Source organism: Mus musculus, chromosome 2 (assembly GCF_000001635.26).
Source record: "Mus musculus strain C57BL/6J chromosome 2, GRCm38.p6 C57BL/6J".
NCBI lineage: Eukaryota > Metazoa > Chordata > Mammalia > Rodentia > Muridae > Mus > Mus musculus.
The window spans coordinates 68,367,386-68,381,836 of NC_000068.7; the positions used below are offsets into that span (position 1 = coordinate 68,367,386).

At 44.7% G+C, this 14,451-nt stretch overlaps 1 protein-coding gene across 9 annotated transcripts in view; it reads right to left on the reverse strand.

Moving 5' to 3' along the window:
• Stk39 (serine/threonine kinase 39) overlaps positions 1-14,451 on the reverse strand; it is a 261,664-nt gene that overhangs the window by 156,941 nt on the left and 90,272 nt on the right. For 7 of the 9 annotated variants that reach the window (XR_003953672.1, XR_001783147.1, XM_030251876.1 and 4 more), the window contains exons 6-7: positions 1,611-1,720; positions 1,012-1,113 (exon numbers count right to left, since the gene is read on the reverse strand). Coding sequence is in view for 7 of the 9 variants with exons in the window: in XM_030251876.1 (XP_030107736.1) it covers positions 1,012-1,113; positions 1,611-1,720 (212 nt within the window). In the remaining 2 variants the exon portion in view is untranslated. Of the gene's footprint in view, positions 1-1,011; positions 1,114-1,610; positions 1,721-10,726; positions 10,752-10,857; positions 10,940-14,451 lie in introns of those variants that run through there. The other 2 variants (XM_030251878.1, XM_011239693.2) reach the window with 2 other exon arrangements.

Genomic DNA, 14,451 nt, shown 5'->3' on the forward strand with positions numbered 1-14,451 from the left:
ATACTATCTGCTCTGCCTGAGGAAGTCCTGGGAAAACCATTAAAAAAAATAGGGTTTATTTTTTGTTTTGTTTTGTTTTGTTTTGAAGTAGGAAAGTAACACCACTAAAACATTAACAGAGATCATTTGTTCTTTGCTCTTTCTATTGGCACTATGAAGTTTCCTACAATAAGAAAGTACATGGAGGTGCGGGTGGGGGTGGGGGGCGGGGGAGTTTGGAAAACAAACAGGGTTCAATCCCAAACCTCACATTCCCTAAGCACTGGCTCTATCCCTAGGCTCCACCCCCACTGCACATTTTATAAACACCGCTAGAGTTAGTGGATCTATTTATGAACAGATTTCTGTCCTTTTAAAATTTCTAAAGACGAAAAGTTGAAAAATAAAACCAGCATAGACCAGAGTTTTGATGAAACATCTTCATCATTTGCCCTGAACAACGGCAGCCTCAAGACAAAGTCTACTTGGGGGAAATTAGAAACGCTGCCGCTATCTCAGAGGTAGAGCAGATAGGAGAATAACAAAAACCTGAAAATAGTACCCAAAGTATATGGTGCCTCAAAACACCGTGACTCACTCCATCAGATGAGCCACAACACCACGCTCTGGGCGCGGGCTCAAAATGGAATAGACGATCTTTATTTTCGAAAGAAAAAAGGAAGCAGCCTGGGACCCATCTGCAAATGGAACAGCCCTCACTCTAATACACTCTTAGACCGTGCTGGGAGACCTAAGATCATCCTGCTCTTTCAGGAGTCGGTAAGGCAGAGGCAGGCAGCTAGCTGCTCGACACTGCACTGAGGCAGAGCGCCTGGCATGCACCAGTTCTGTCAACTCAGCACTAGAGAACGTGAGTCAGCCTTCAACTTGGCCGAATTCCCCCGAAAACCCTCACAAGTCTAAGCAAAAAATAAGCATGTTCAGGAGATCTGAAGAAGCTATGCCCCCCCATCCCCACCCTCCACCAACCCATCACAGTCCCAACCCTACGAGTCTCCCCAGCGTCATTACTTTCATTGGAGGGTATTTGTGGTAAGGCGCTGCTCCGGTTGCTAATTCAATGGCAGTTATTCCAAAACTCCACATATCAGCCTTGAAGTCATAGCCTCTCACCTAAAAAGGAAAAAGAAGATGAAGAAAACAAATCACTCACAATCATGTAGCAGGCCTGTTACACATCAGTACATCTACTACTGTGTCAGATAGCCAAAGCTGTTTATAAAATGTCAGTGTGGCTTGCTAAGGGCTAGCTAGCAATCAGGAATTTAAATCTACACTGTATGTATGACATGTTCTACGATAATAATTGATTGAAATGAAATATTAACACCTGCATGCAGTGCATCAGATCTGTGTTATGTTAGATTAATTAGACACATTCAATATAGCTATATTAGCCAGGCGTTGTGGCACACGCCTTTAATCCCAGCACTTGGGAGGCAGAGGCAGGCGGATTTCTGAGTTCGAGGCCAGCCTGGTCTACAAAGTGAGTTCCAGGACAGCCAGGGCTACACAGAGAAACCCTGTCTCGAAAAAAAAAAAAAAAAAAAAAAGCTATATTAGTGATATGTATTCCTGTACTATAACAACCAAGGTAATATTTTTTTTACCTGTTCCATGACTTCAGGGGCCATCCAACATGGGGTACCAACAAATGTTTTTCTGACTTTATTCCGTGTAACATCACCCCCTGTGGCTAAGAATGCGCTTACTCCAAAATCTGAAAACAACAACAACAACAAAAAATCCACCTTATTTTATGTTCCACGTGGCTCATCAATTCTGATATCAATTCCCATCTCTCCCTGCTGAGCCCTAGGTAGTGATGGATGGGCTGTAAACACACTCGTGGAGCGTCTCAGAAATATGCCAGGCTTGCCCTGCTGTCTGCCACCTGCCATTCTCTACCCTGCAGAGCATGCTATCAGAGGCCATGGGCCAGGCAAGCTCACCAAACCATAGGATGTTTTCTACTAAACAGGTACAAAAAGTCGCCGTTTCCTTTAATTGCACTGAAAACATAAACACATTTCAAAATCCCAGAATAGAAAATGTCTTGGGTTTTATCTAAACTCTTTTGAAGTAAGAGCAGTATGTAATAGAGTTATCTTTATATTTTATTGTGGTTTTTTAGCCCATTTAATTCTAAGTTACCAATGTCCAAATGTTAATTTTACAAAGAAAAAAAAAAGAATTCATCCCATACCATCATGTCCTAGACTAAATAGTATATATTAATACCTTGGCCAAAATCATACAAGCACGCCAACATATCAGGTGCCCAACGCTCACAACAAGCTTAAGTTTGTCCTTAAGCAAGTGGCTGCTCAAAGGAAGGGCTGAGTCAGCAAAGACTGGTTCCCTCCCCGCTCCCCCTTTGTTCCCTTAGTGTTTCCTGGATAATTTTCATTAAGTGTGGATGGAATGATATGTAGAATTAAATGTATCTCTTACTCTACTTCATTGATTAGGTACATGTGTGTGTGAGGACGTGTGTCTGTGTGTGTGCCTGCTTGTGTTGTGCACTTAAGTTTATCCAGTGTAGGAGTGTATGCACATGCTGTACTTGTGGAGGTCAGAGGTCACTTGTCAGAGTTGCTTCTCATCTTCCACAGTATCAAGGCTGCTTCTGCAGTGCTAGAGACTACAGCTCCCTGGCAAGCCGCAGACTTGCAAGCTTTCCTCACTGGGATCTTCCTATGGGGCTCTCAACCGTGACTTCCAGCGATCAGACTCATATCCTTCAGGCTTAGGAGACAATCACTTTTACCCAGGGAGCTGTCACACTGGCCAAAAACATCAAACTCTTCCCAAAACCCATTGCGTATTAGAAATTTGGTGTGTGAGATTACTTTGGTATACTAGATATGCATATAGACCAATCTGCAAAAGTAACTTCTATAGCTGACAGCAGTGAACAGCTGCTGCTTATTAATGCATGCATCCTCATTTACATTTTTGCATATTGAGTAAAAGCAAGTTATAAATTAAGGTGCCAACTACTCAGGACTAGAATACTTACTTCTTGCGTAACAGTCACATCAAGAATCCCCAGAGAGTGAAGTGGTAGATAGAAAGGTCAGAGTGTAGCAATACATGCCTTTAACCCCAACACTTGGAGGCACAGGCCAGCCAGGGCTACATAGTAAGACTCTGTCTGCCAAAAAAGGGTGCAAGCCAACACACATCGCAGGATACTCTGCAGTATGATCATGGCAACGCTGCTCTGACCGGATTCTCTTCTGCTGGTTCCCTTTGTTGACTGTCAGGACTTACAAAGAACTACCTCAAGTACAAACCCACACCAAGGGCATATGGGGGTTTGCTTTAGACCTCCGGCACTGTTGCACAGCAGCATAATTTAGTAAGACTGTAACTAGCCCCATAAGTACAAATATGTTGGCTTTAGTTACAGTTAAACATATTCATCTCCCAGCAGGACATCAGTTACAAGCAAATGAACTGAAAATTAGGAAATGGCATATTTGATACACTGCTACTTGCATGTTAATAATGAATGTAAGTTATATTTCGAAAAAATGCCATACAATTTAATTTACATATACAGAGCCTACTCTGAAATTCTTTGGATGACTATACCACAGTGGCTCACAGAGGAATCAAGTGAACTGTCATTTGTAAGTACCTGTTACCCATGACTGACTATTCTAAGGCTTTTAAAAATATAAATTTTAATTTAACTTCTATTTCCCACATGAAATTCAACAGAGAATTCAGCACTTTATTTTTATTGAAATAATCTTATATGATAATATTGAATAAATATATTATTTATAAATAATGCAGATAAAAGGCCGCTTTGAGGAAATATTAGATTCTTACACTAAAGGCAATATTTAAAGATGTGAGCCAACTAAACTATAGTTATTAATCTTCAATTCCTTAAAATTCTACCTGCTTACCTTATACATTTGAAAAGCAAAAAAAGAGAAGAAGAAGGAGGAGGAGGAGGAGGGGGAGGAGGAGGAGGAGGAGGAGGAGGAGGAGGAGGAGGAGGAGGAGAAGGAGAAGGGAGAAAAGGAGGAGGAGGAGGAGGAGGAGGAGGAGGAGGAGGAGGAGGAGGAGAAGGAGAAGGAGAAGGAGAAGGGAGAAAAGGAGGAGGAGGAGGAGGAGGAGGAGGAGGAGGAGGAGAAGAAGAAGAAGAAGAAGAAGAAGAAGAAGAAGAAGAAGAAGAAGAAGAAGAAGAAGAAGAAGAAAAAGAAGAAGAAGAAGAAGAAGAAGAAGAAGAAGAAGAAGAAGAAGAAGAAGAAGAAGAAGAAGAAGAAGAAGAAGAAGAAGAAGAAGAAAAGCAGAGGAAGATACACAGTAGCAATTAACTATTGATAATGCCTCTTCGATGTATCTTCCATGACTCATATGTGTCACATACTTGTTCACAGCCTCAGCTGTGAACATCTACTTTAAAGCCAAAAACAGATGGTTAAATGTCTTTTAGAGCTCAAAAAAAAAAAAAAAAAAAAAAAGGAAAAAAATCCAGAGCATAAAACATCAACTCTAACATCCACTCAGCACTACAACTGCAGGATAGATACAATTTGTAACTATGTGTGGCTAATACGTACATAGAACAATGTATTCTACTGAGAAACAGATCTCTGACAGAACACAGTGTACTTATACAAACAGGAAAACCGGTATATTCTGTTCTGTTCAGACAGTATACATGTGACAGCGAGAACAAGTGGCGGCAGAACAGTGGAGAGAAACTGGGCTCTCCTAGGGATGCCAGCATACAGCTGATTGTGACCAGACATCCTTGGGTCAGAAATCGCGCACATGTTTTTCTGGCAACAGAGATTCAAATGAGCCCAGCCAGGCCCCTCCAAGCCTTTGCAGGATGTCAGGAAAAAAGTGCTGTAGGGAAACAGCCAGGAAGAGCTGTGTCACCTTAGCAGGGAAGGGCTCCAAACTCTCCTGAATCCTTTCACAAGGATCCTTTCCTTTCCCCAGTCAGGTCCTCCTTTAAGCCAACTTACTTTTTGCCAAAAGTGCTGTGGCAGCCTCCTGGATCCCTATCTCCTGCTCTTCTCAGACCCAGGCCCAAGCAAAGAAAGACCTCTTTATGTCACAGACCCAAGGCCTCCTTAAAAACCTAGTAAGACACTCTTGCCCCTTAGAGTAAAATCAAAGCCCCTAAGTCTAACACATAAATATCGACCCCTTCCTCACTTGCACATCTGTCCCTGCTCCCAGATCCAACTAGGACCTCCTGCCCCACCAAAATGTTTTCCATTGATGTCAGTAGCTCCTTATGTGCCTAGTCTACATATGACGCCTGTGCTTAGCATACAGGGTTCCCTCCAGCACTTGAGTGCAGGCAGAGCTATTCTGAGTCCTTAGGGACACAGGCATCCCTGGCATCTTGACCATTGGCAATTCCTTTGATCTACGTTTACCACGCCTGCCTATTCTGTCAAGTATCACTTGAGATACTTTGGTCATCTTCCTCAGGGATGTACAAATGGAAAGCCCTGAAGAAGATCTGTAGAGCTGTAGCTATCTGATTTTGAGACAGACGCACACTAAAAGACAGAAGGCAGGGTTCATGGTGTACAAGACTGACACCAGCCCACGCCTCTACTGTTACTCATAACCTTTCTGGACCTCGGATTGCTTGTTAGTTCTTACCAGATTTATCAATTAGGTCTAGTTTTCTTTTCCTTCCATTTCAGAAGCCTAAAATTTTCCTTCTGGTGATGGGGAGCATATTGCTCTCACCTTTTAACAAATGTCCTAAGTAGGCCACAGGGTGTGAGGCAGCAGCATTCTTCAGTAGTGGACATGAAATGCGAGTGAGAAAGATTGGCTCTCTGATCTTTTTTTTTTTATTAGGTATTTTCCTCAATTACATTTCCAATGCTATCCCAAAAGTCCCCCATCCCCTCCCCCCTACACTCTGCTACCCACCCACTCCCCCTTTTTGGCCCTGGCATTCCCCTGTACTGGGGCATATAAAGTTTGCGTGTCCAATGGGCCTCTCTTTCCAGTGATGGCCGGCTAGGCCATCTTTTGATACATATGCAGCTAGAGTCAAGAGCTTCGGGGTACTGGTTAGTTCATAATGTTGTTGCACCTACAGGGTTGCAGATCTCTTTAGCTCCTTGGATACTTTCTCTAGCTCCTCTATTGGGGGCCCTGTGATCCATCCAATAGCTGACTGTGAGCATCCAATCTTAAGATGTTACCATCTCAGGAGGATAAGACATGAATGAACACACAACAGCACAACATGGACAACCAAATGTTATGGTGTCTGTGTAAGAGGTCACACAAGCAGTGACCGTTACCATAGATACTATCCAAAATGGACCTTGGACCAGGCCTTGAAAATGAACTAAGGAGATGCACAAGTAAGCTGACAGGTAACCAATTCCAGACAAAGGCACTGTGTGGGCAAAGCCCAAGCTTGGAACCAAGAAGAAAAACTCGGACAGCTTCAAGGGTGAGAGTTTCTACAGGGGCTGTGAGAAACCATAACGGAGGCCAGGTCCTGAGGACCATGGTCCCTGTGACTACAGACACTTGATGCTCAGCTTCAGTGCTGGGAAGACTGGGCTCTACAGGGAGTCCTGGTTCTCCCTTAGCAACCTCCCACTCAGGTCTCAGGCAAGCGTCTGCCACTCAGCCAGTCAAGGGAGTAGCCAGAGAGGAAACACAGAACTTCGGCTGCTGCCTTCCCAGATTCCCAGAGAAAACAAACACCAGTGTCTTTACGGAAAAGCTTCTTTGTTTCTTTTACTGTTGGCAACAAATCCATATTTTTAAAAAAGAAAGCAAAAACAATGGGAAAAGGCAATTCCTCCTGCCTGATTTAGTCTACAAAATTAGTCTGCCGGTTATGTTGTTAAAATGTCTAAAATCAGCGCATACAGTGTGATATTCTACTTGTAATACCACATATAACCGAGAGGCTCAGCTGGCCTTGGAGGGGTCCTGGAAACCCCTGGTTACCAGAAACCGCTAAGGACATTCTTATTCTTGGTATCTAACTATAGACAAGTAAGAGCAAGGTCAAATACCAGGGATGTATGACAGCGGAAAACAGTGACCTCTCCGGAGCCTAATGGATGCTGGGAAACAGCCTTTACTTTTGACAATGGAGACTCTCAGCACAGAAAAGTTGTAAAGCATTTGAGAGCTTTTTCTTCACCTTACATGAAAATAATAAAAAAAAAATACCAGTCGGACCCAAATATAGAGTCACTCCCTGGTGTTCCTGTGTAGATTTGGTTTACTGATGCCAAACACAAGGACAAAAGAGACCTGCATGCGAATTCTTGGTGTGCCTGCCACGAGGGCACTTCTTATTCACCTACAGGGAAGGAGACAATGACTGCCCTGAGCTTATAGGACAAACTTGGAGAGTCTTCTAGGGGCTCATTTGCTAATGAATGGCAAAATTAGTCTAAAAATCAACATCATTACGAGTTAGGAAGGGGGGACCTGTGAAGTCACCAGCCCTTGCCTACCACTAGGCAGCAGTACTCGCTATCATCAGCCAATAAAATGTAGTATTTTAATCTATATATTATTAATATATTACATTGGTATATAATATAAATATATTATAAATTATAAAGATTTTCATACACACACACACACACGTGTGTGTGTGTGTGTGTGTGTGTGTGTGTGTGTGTGTGTATGTGTATGAACCTTTGTAGGGAACACATGGACACTGGGTCAGTTCAACATCTGGTAGAGAAAAACAGAATTATGTTTGATAGTTCAGAACTTTCTAAAGGTAATTTACAACGTATAGGACAAATAGCAAGCTTTCGGTACTCCGCAGTGGCTAGCTGAAGAGAGAAGGTGCCCTCACATCCTTGCAGGCAGGAGTCCTGGAGAGGTTTAGCTACCAGCCGTCCCTGTTACCAGAGGCCAAAGTTTTATAAAGTCAAGCAGCTGAGTGCGAAGCTTGAGTGGCCCAAGCTCAGGGTCTGCTCACGAAGAAGGCAACTTGCACCTGGTCCAACCAGCAACAGGGACCAAAGTGGCTGTCTCCAGAGAAGAAATATTGGAAAAGCCCAATGCAAAATTGCTTAGGAAAGGAAAGGAGCCGGCGGGGGGGCGGGGGGGGGGGACGACACTATCGGACACCCGCAGCTGTAACTCACGGTGCACTTAACAGAGTAGGACCCGTGACTTAGTGGATACTGGAATCCGAAAGGAGGAAGGAACAAGAAGACTCAAGACTTGCCAAAGAACACAGTGACAGAGGGCAGAAAATAAAATCACAGTCCTAAAAGAAAGCGAAGATCAAAATTAAGCATAGGGGGATTAATGTTAATGTCCAAGCTTGCCCAGCGTAAAGGCCAAATTGTGATTACACATCTCAGAAAGAGGAGTTCCAGGTTCTCCAGTCAAATGTTCTCTTCATGTCATCAAAAACAATCTCTTAGTAAGTGAACCTGAAGACGGGTTTTTTTGGTTGTTAGTTTTTAGTGATGGGGTTTTTTGTTTGGTTGGTTGCTTTTATTTTGCTTTGTTTTCTAATTTCTCCAACCCCTATATGAGTGGCTGTCGACTGAAATGCACTTCTGAATACCGTGTTAACATCCTCAGTCCCGCCAGAGTCTTGGCTTCTCTGAGCCCCACAGGTTCCTTAAACTGAAAGACCCCCAACAAGCACAGAAAGGACATTGTGGCTTGAATCACTACTGTGCAACCTATATAGAAACAGATATAAAAAAACAGATTCGAACTCATCTCAACCAACTACAGCATGTGGTTTTAAACAATGTATCGCATGTTTCTTGTGCTGTGTATACTGGGGTGAGGGGCAGTGTCAATGTGTACTGAGATATTTGCCAGCATTGGTGGATCTTGTTCAGTCCTCAGTAGGGTGCAAGGCCTGGACCTAGATAGACACCATGAGCTTACAAAGTTGTGCTTCAGACACAACTGCTTTTCCAGGGCGACCAGATGTGAGGAAATGCATGAGTGACCTTTGCATGGGGCAATAGGCATGAATAATAATAATAACAACAACAGAACACACTCAGCTGCCCCTTTGCCCCCATTTCTTAGAGACAGAAGAAAAGCAGGACCAGGAAGAGGCGTGGTTTCCACAACTACAGAGTCAGGTGTGCCTCTTTCAAGTGTGGTCCACTGAACAAATTCTTCCTAAAGTCATTCTTCCTAAAGTAGAGTTTTGACCTTGGAACTCCGATCAACTCTCCAATCCCCTCAAGGTTGGCACTGGGGAATGAGGAAACTCCTCCAAGGCCAGAAGTCAGCCTGAGGAGCCACCCAGCTTCCTGCACTGCCTCTTCCCAAGGTAAGGTTCCCCAACTGTCACAAGAGCCAGCCAGGTGCCATCAGCTTCTAGAACTGACCAAGTAACCAGCCAGCTGTTTCGCTTTGCTGATGAGTGATTAAATCTGGTCTCTGTCCACCGGTTTATCTGTGCTTATGAATTAGATCACAGCGACCTCTAGCTTCCTTGGAGCCGTGCCATCCTCAAAATGTCTTCGGGCCTCCGGGCACTGAGAGCCAAGTCTAAGTGGAAAGCCCGGAGGCCACAACCTCCTTCCTATCGGCTGGGAAAGCTGCAGCTGAAGAACAGAGGAGCGTTTGGGGCAGTACTTCCTCGAAGGAGGCGGAGGGGACACTTTAAGTGTCCACGGGAGCACCAAATCTCTGGGTTTCAGAACCCTGCTCAGAAGAACTCAAACACCACTCTCGGAATTCATAGCAAAGGGGATAGAGCCCAGATGCAGTCAAGTCCTGGGACAGCAGCCACCTGCACTTAACAGGGCTCCTTTCCTTCTAGAAAACTTTTCCCTCTATCCTGACAGTGGCTTTTCAGCAGCGTCACTAAAATGAGCCTAACTGCCTGCCACAGGGCCACATGCACAGTGACTGGGGAGGTAAGAAGATACCAAGTGAGATCCGAGGGGAGCAGACTGCAAGGGGAGCAGACTGAGAGCTCTTGTGGGAAGGTCTGCGCCTGAATGGGCTCCTTTGCCTCCCAAACTCTTCTTCCTGTGTCAGATGCAACAGCAACCAAAGAAGGCAGGTGCTCCTGGCCCGGAGAGCAGTGCCTGGGTTCTGCAGAGCAGGGTCAGAAACACAGAGGTATAGTGCTCACCCAGACACAGCAGACCTAGCAAGGAAACAGGAAAGAGACCGTGACCTTCAAGATGCCCTGCAGCAACTGCGAAACCATGTGGCCAAGATTCCTGGATACGGGAGCTATTCCAATGTCCTTGATGCTTAATCTCCTGTTAGACAACAACTCTAGGACTTGTACCCAAAGGCTTAACACTTACAGTCCCCTGTCTCCCTCCAACCCAACCGAGTGAACTGCCACACTGCCTTGCCGCCAAGAGTTAACAAATACACCAAAGACCAGAGTTGCTGCAATCCCCAAAAGGATTTGGTTTTAAGAAAAAAAAAAAAAATCAGCAAGAAAACAGTTGACTACGCATTGCAATTTTTTATTATAAAACAGCTCCAGCATTAGCACAGCTCTTAATGCCAGGGGCATAACTCAAGATGAATAATTGCAGAATTGTCTCAAGGGGATGAAGCACACACTGAAAGCGAAGTCTAACTTTTGCTTGCTATTTGTAGCAATAATTCTACAACCTTGACCGGAACAGCACACTTCTAGGAAATAGAAAAGAGAGCTATCTCTAAAACTCTACAGACTAGACTCTCAGAGTATATGTAGTCCAGAGACTGGAATGAACAGCGTCACCTGGGAGCATTTCAGAAATGCAGGGTCTCAGGTCCCAATCCGGAGTCACTGGATCAGAATCTGCATGAGGGCAAGATGCTCAGATGACTCATTGGGCACCAAAGTTGAGGTTTCCTAGCCAATCACTGTACCTGGAAGACCGCAGTGCACCGCAACTCTCCAGCTTCCCCCATTCACCTCTTAGAAGACTAGAACTATTAGCCGTGAAAAGAGAATGTAGGGAAAAGTATATGTGCCCATAAGGTCACATAGTTTGTGATGAAGTATATCCAAGGGCAACACAAGTGTAAGTGACATGTGACAGTCAACTGCCTAATCCAGTGACTGTCAACTATGCCCATTGCGTCCAGCAGGCCAAGTAGCCAAGCACAGCCTCTCATCTCTACAGGGATTCAGAAGCTTGGAAATCATGTCTAACCACATTCCTGTCAACTGCCCATCACTAACAGCTGCTCAGCGGAGAGGCTCAGTACAGGGAGAGGAGCTGTGGCCACTGTTTTCCACGCAAACCGTTACAGCCCCGATCTCTCCCACTCGTGAGGACACTGCCGAACTAAGGGTAAAATGTCATCTCATCACACCAATAACCATGAACCCACTCGTCTTTTAAGGGACCTGATAATCGTGTTGGCAACTGAGCTACAATTAGTTATCAATTGCTTGCTTGCCACCTGCCCTGCTCCATAGAGAATCATAGTCTGGGGAGTGTGGAGGAATAGCGGAATCATCTAAACACATCACTGCTGCCCCCACCATTTGCCTGCCACCAGGCCCCTGCCTTTCATTTTGCATTTCTCCCTCTTACAAGCAAATGGCGCTCACTGATCTGGTCTGACATTACTCGCTGAGGCCGCCATCCATAGGATAGTGGCTGAGGTATTCACAGTCCAAAACCATGATCCTGTGGAATTTCCTGAGTCTGGGCCCTGGAGGGTCACTTGTCAGCTGTTCTGGACAAATGCACGTTCCCCATCAATGAGTGAGAGAGAAGGGCACTCCTGGTGGTCTTGGAAACAGCAGACAATGACCATTTCACTTTTTCTGACAGCAAAATAAGAGAGAAACTAGATGCCATGCTTTTACAATCTGGAAAGGAAGACTTTTAAATGTAAAAATAAAGTAAACAGAAGGCAAGCATACCCAGACTCGGGGTATCATCTAGGCAGATTCTCCACCAACCAGTTTCCTTCCAATGTGGCTAGGAAACTGGAGTCTTAGTCCAGCAATGTTGAAGGTTCAGGCAAAAGCCAGTTTTTCTCCCGTACAATGATAGACCAATCAACGGTCAAGTTCCTGTTGAATATGACTCTTACTGTGAATAGAGGAAAACCACGTTTCCCAGTGCACAGAAAGGCTAATTTAAAGACATTCTGACAGTGGTAGCCACAGACACAAAACCAGGATTAATCACATCCTCCTCCACGCCCAAAATGATCTGCTGGTTTGTACGATTTAAAACAGGACTGGAAAGGTCTTTAGTGCTTACAGTTAATGAGGATCCCGCAAACGTTTTGATACGAGATAGGCCCTTGGAGAGCGTGTTGTCAACTCTCCTCATTTTCCAGCTGAAGGAACTGATCCCCGGAGCAGCTGAACTGTCAGAAAGTATAGAGTTAAAATTCCTATGGGAGGTTGAGGTGGTGGGGGCTCCACCACAGGCACTACAAAAGCAGTGTGAGGAGACAGACGTGAGAGCGATCTGCTTGCATGACCTTCTGACGGACTGAACTTCCACACACAAGTCTGTAACGGCTCGGCTCGGCAGTGCTGGGATCCCTCAGCACTGAGGCCTGCTCTGTGGAGCGGCCAGCACTGCTCTGAGAGAAACACACTACACAGGGATCATTTCCAAAGCCAGAGTCACCCTTCTGAAGTCACGGGGGTCTGCAGCCGGCCATATCCAAAAAGACAGGCACATGCATTTTAGATCAAATATTAATGCTTATAAGTTTCCAATGCAACATTTACACACCCGCAGGTGGCCTTTTTCAGGGGAATCTCTGCTGAACCGGCTCCATTACCAGAAGCTTCTATGAAACCACAACCACCCATCTGTACACTTGAAAGAGTCAGACCCTCTGCGAGGTGGTGAGAATAGCCCCAGTTGCCACAAGCACTCAAGGAAACAACTGACATCATTTTTTTTTTTTTGCAAAGTTCTAAGAAGGATTAATGGAGGATAACAAAATATTCAAAGAATCTGCAGGATTTCAAATCTGCAATAAGGAAAACTCGCACACGTAAAACAACTAATTATTAATAGTATTCATGAGACTTGGTTACTCAGTATTTTTAAGCTCTCCTTGCAATTTATCAGGTTCTCACTTGGCACCCCGAGGCAGCTAGCCTAGCCAAAGTCGAGATTCAGTGCAGACCATGTCTCAAAAAGGTAAGGTGGGAAGGGATGGATGGAGACACCAAACACTAACCTCGTTTGCCTCCAAAGGGGCAGGTGAGGGCAAGCACAACCATACAAGCCCATGTGCACACACATGCACACACCACACTGAGAAGACTAATAAGGAAGAGGACGTATGGGGAAGACACTGGAAGCTGAGCTATGACCCCCCACTCACGTGCACATCCATGAATACCCTCCTGCCGGTAACAAGAACAAATGCACACCCCACACGTGTAAACATAGGTACATGTACTATCTTACAGTTAAACATGTAGTGCCTGTTTCACTTTCACTCTGTCCTTGATGGCAAGAATATTCCCACTGTTTGTGACTCTGTCAACTTAGAGGACCGTGTGCAAACGTTTGATTGATATATGTCAACTAGTCCTTTAAGATACACTGAGCCCTGAGCATCTAACGTTCACCTTCTGCCAAGGGCAGAACAGACCTTAACAAATAAAAAAATGAGGAAGATAAATGAAAAAAATCATGTACTGATAGACTCAAACTTATTCTTTTGGTCTAAGACTCTAGTTTTGCTCAGATCTCTACGGTTTTTATAATATATGAAAGTTACTGGTGATAATTAAAGCCCTGAAAAGAAGGAAGGAAAGAACAGAGAAAAGAAGGAAGGCAGAAAGGGAGAGAGGGGAAGAGACTGCATCCCATCTACTTCCCTGATGTTTGGCCCCACCCCCACCCCACCCCACTCCCATCCCACTCCACCCCCACCCCATGCAGTTGAGTGCGCACAGCTGAGGAAGGACTCCAGCAGGAAGCAGGGCAGAGTGCTTCTTCCTTGCTGGATTCACCCTGTAAGCTTTCTTGAGTTATTGCCCAAGCTAATCCTAGCAGCTGCCAAGGGGGGAAGCAGCTCACGGTCTGTCCCAGGTGCCTCTTGCTGATGGCGTACAGCTAGAACGGAAGAAAAACCACATTTCCAGAGCTGATCGCACCCTGGGCTCAGGCGAGAGGTTTCACCAAATATCATCATCTATCAAAATCCCCCAAGCCAAGAAGTCACATCAACTTACCCTCCTTACTAATAAAAGTAATTTTAAAAAAACTAGTCTCTGAGATTTTTCTTATAATTATTCATACCATAATTTACATGATAATGAACTATCCCTGAATCTCAAAGCAAGTATTTGGGTTGACTACAAAGCCACTCATAGCCACCACAGCTTCTAACCCATCTGTGGACTCTATTTTCTAGGCACACCCAATGTCCATGTTTTCTCTGCTTCACGCCCTCTGATTTCATTCACTATTTAACCCATAGTTACCCAGGGCAAAGCAACAGCAAAAGATTTTTTGTTTTTTT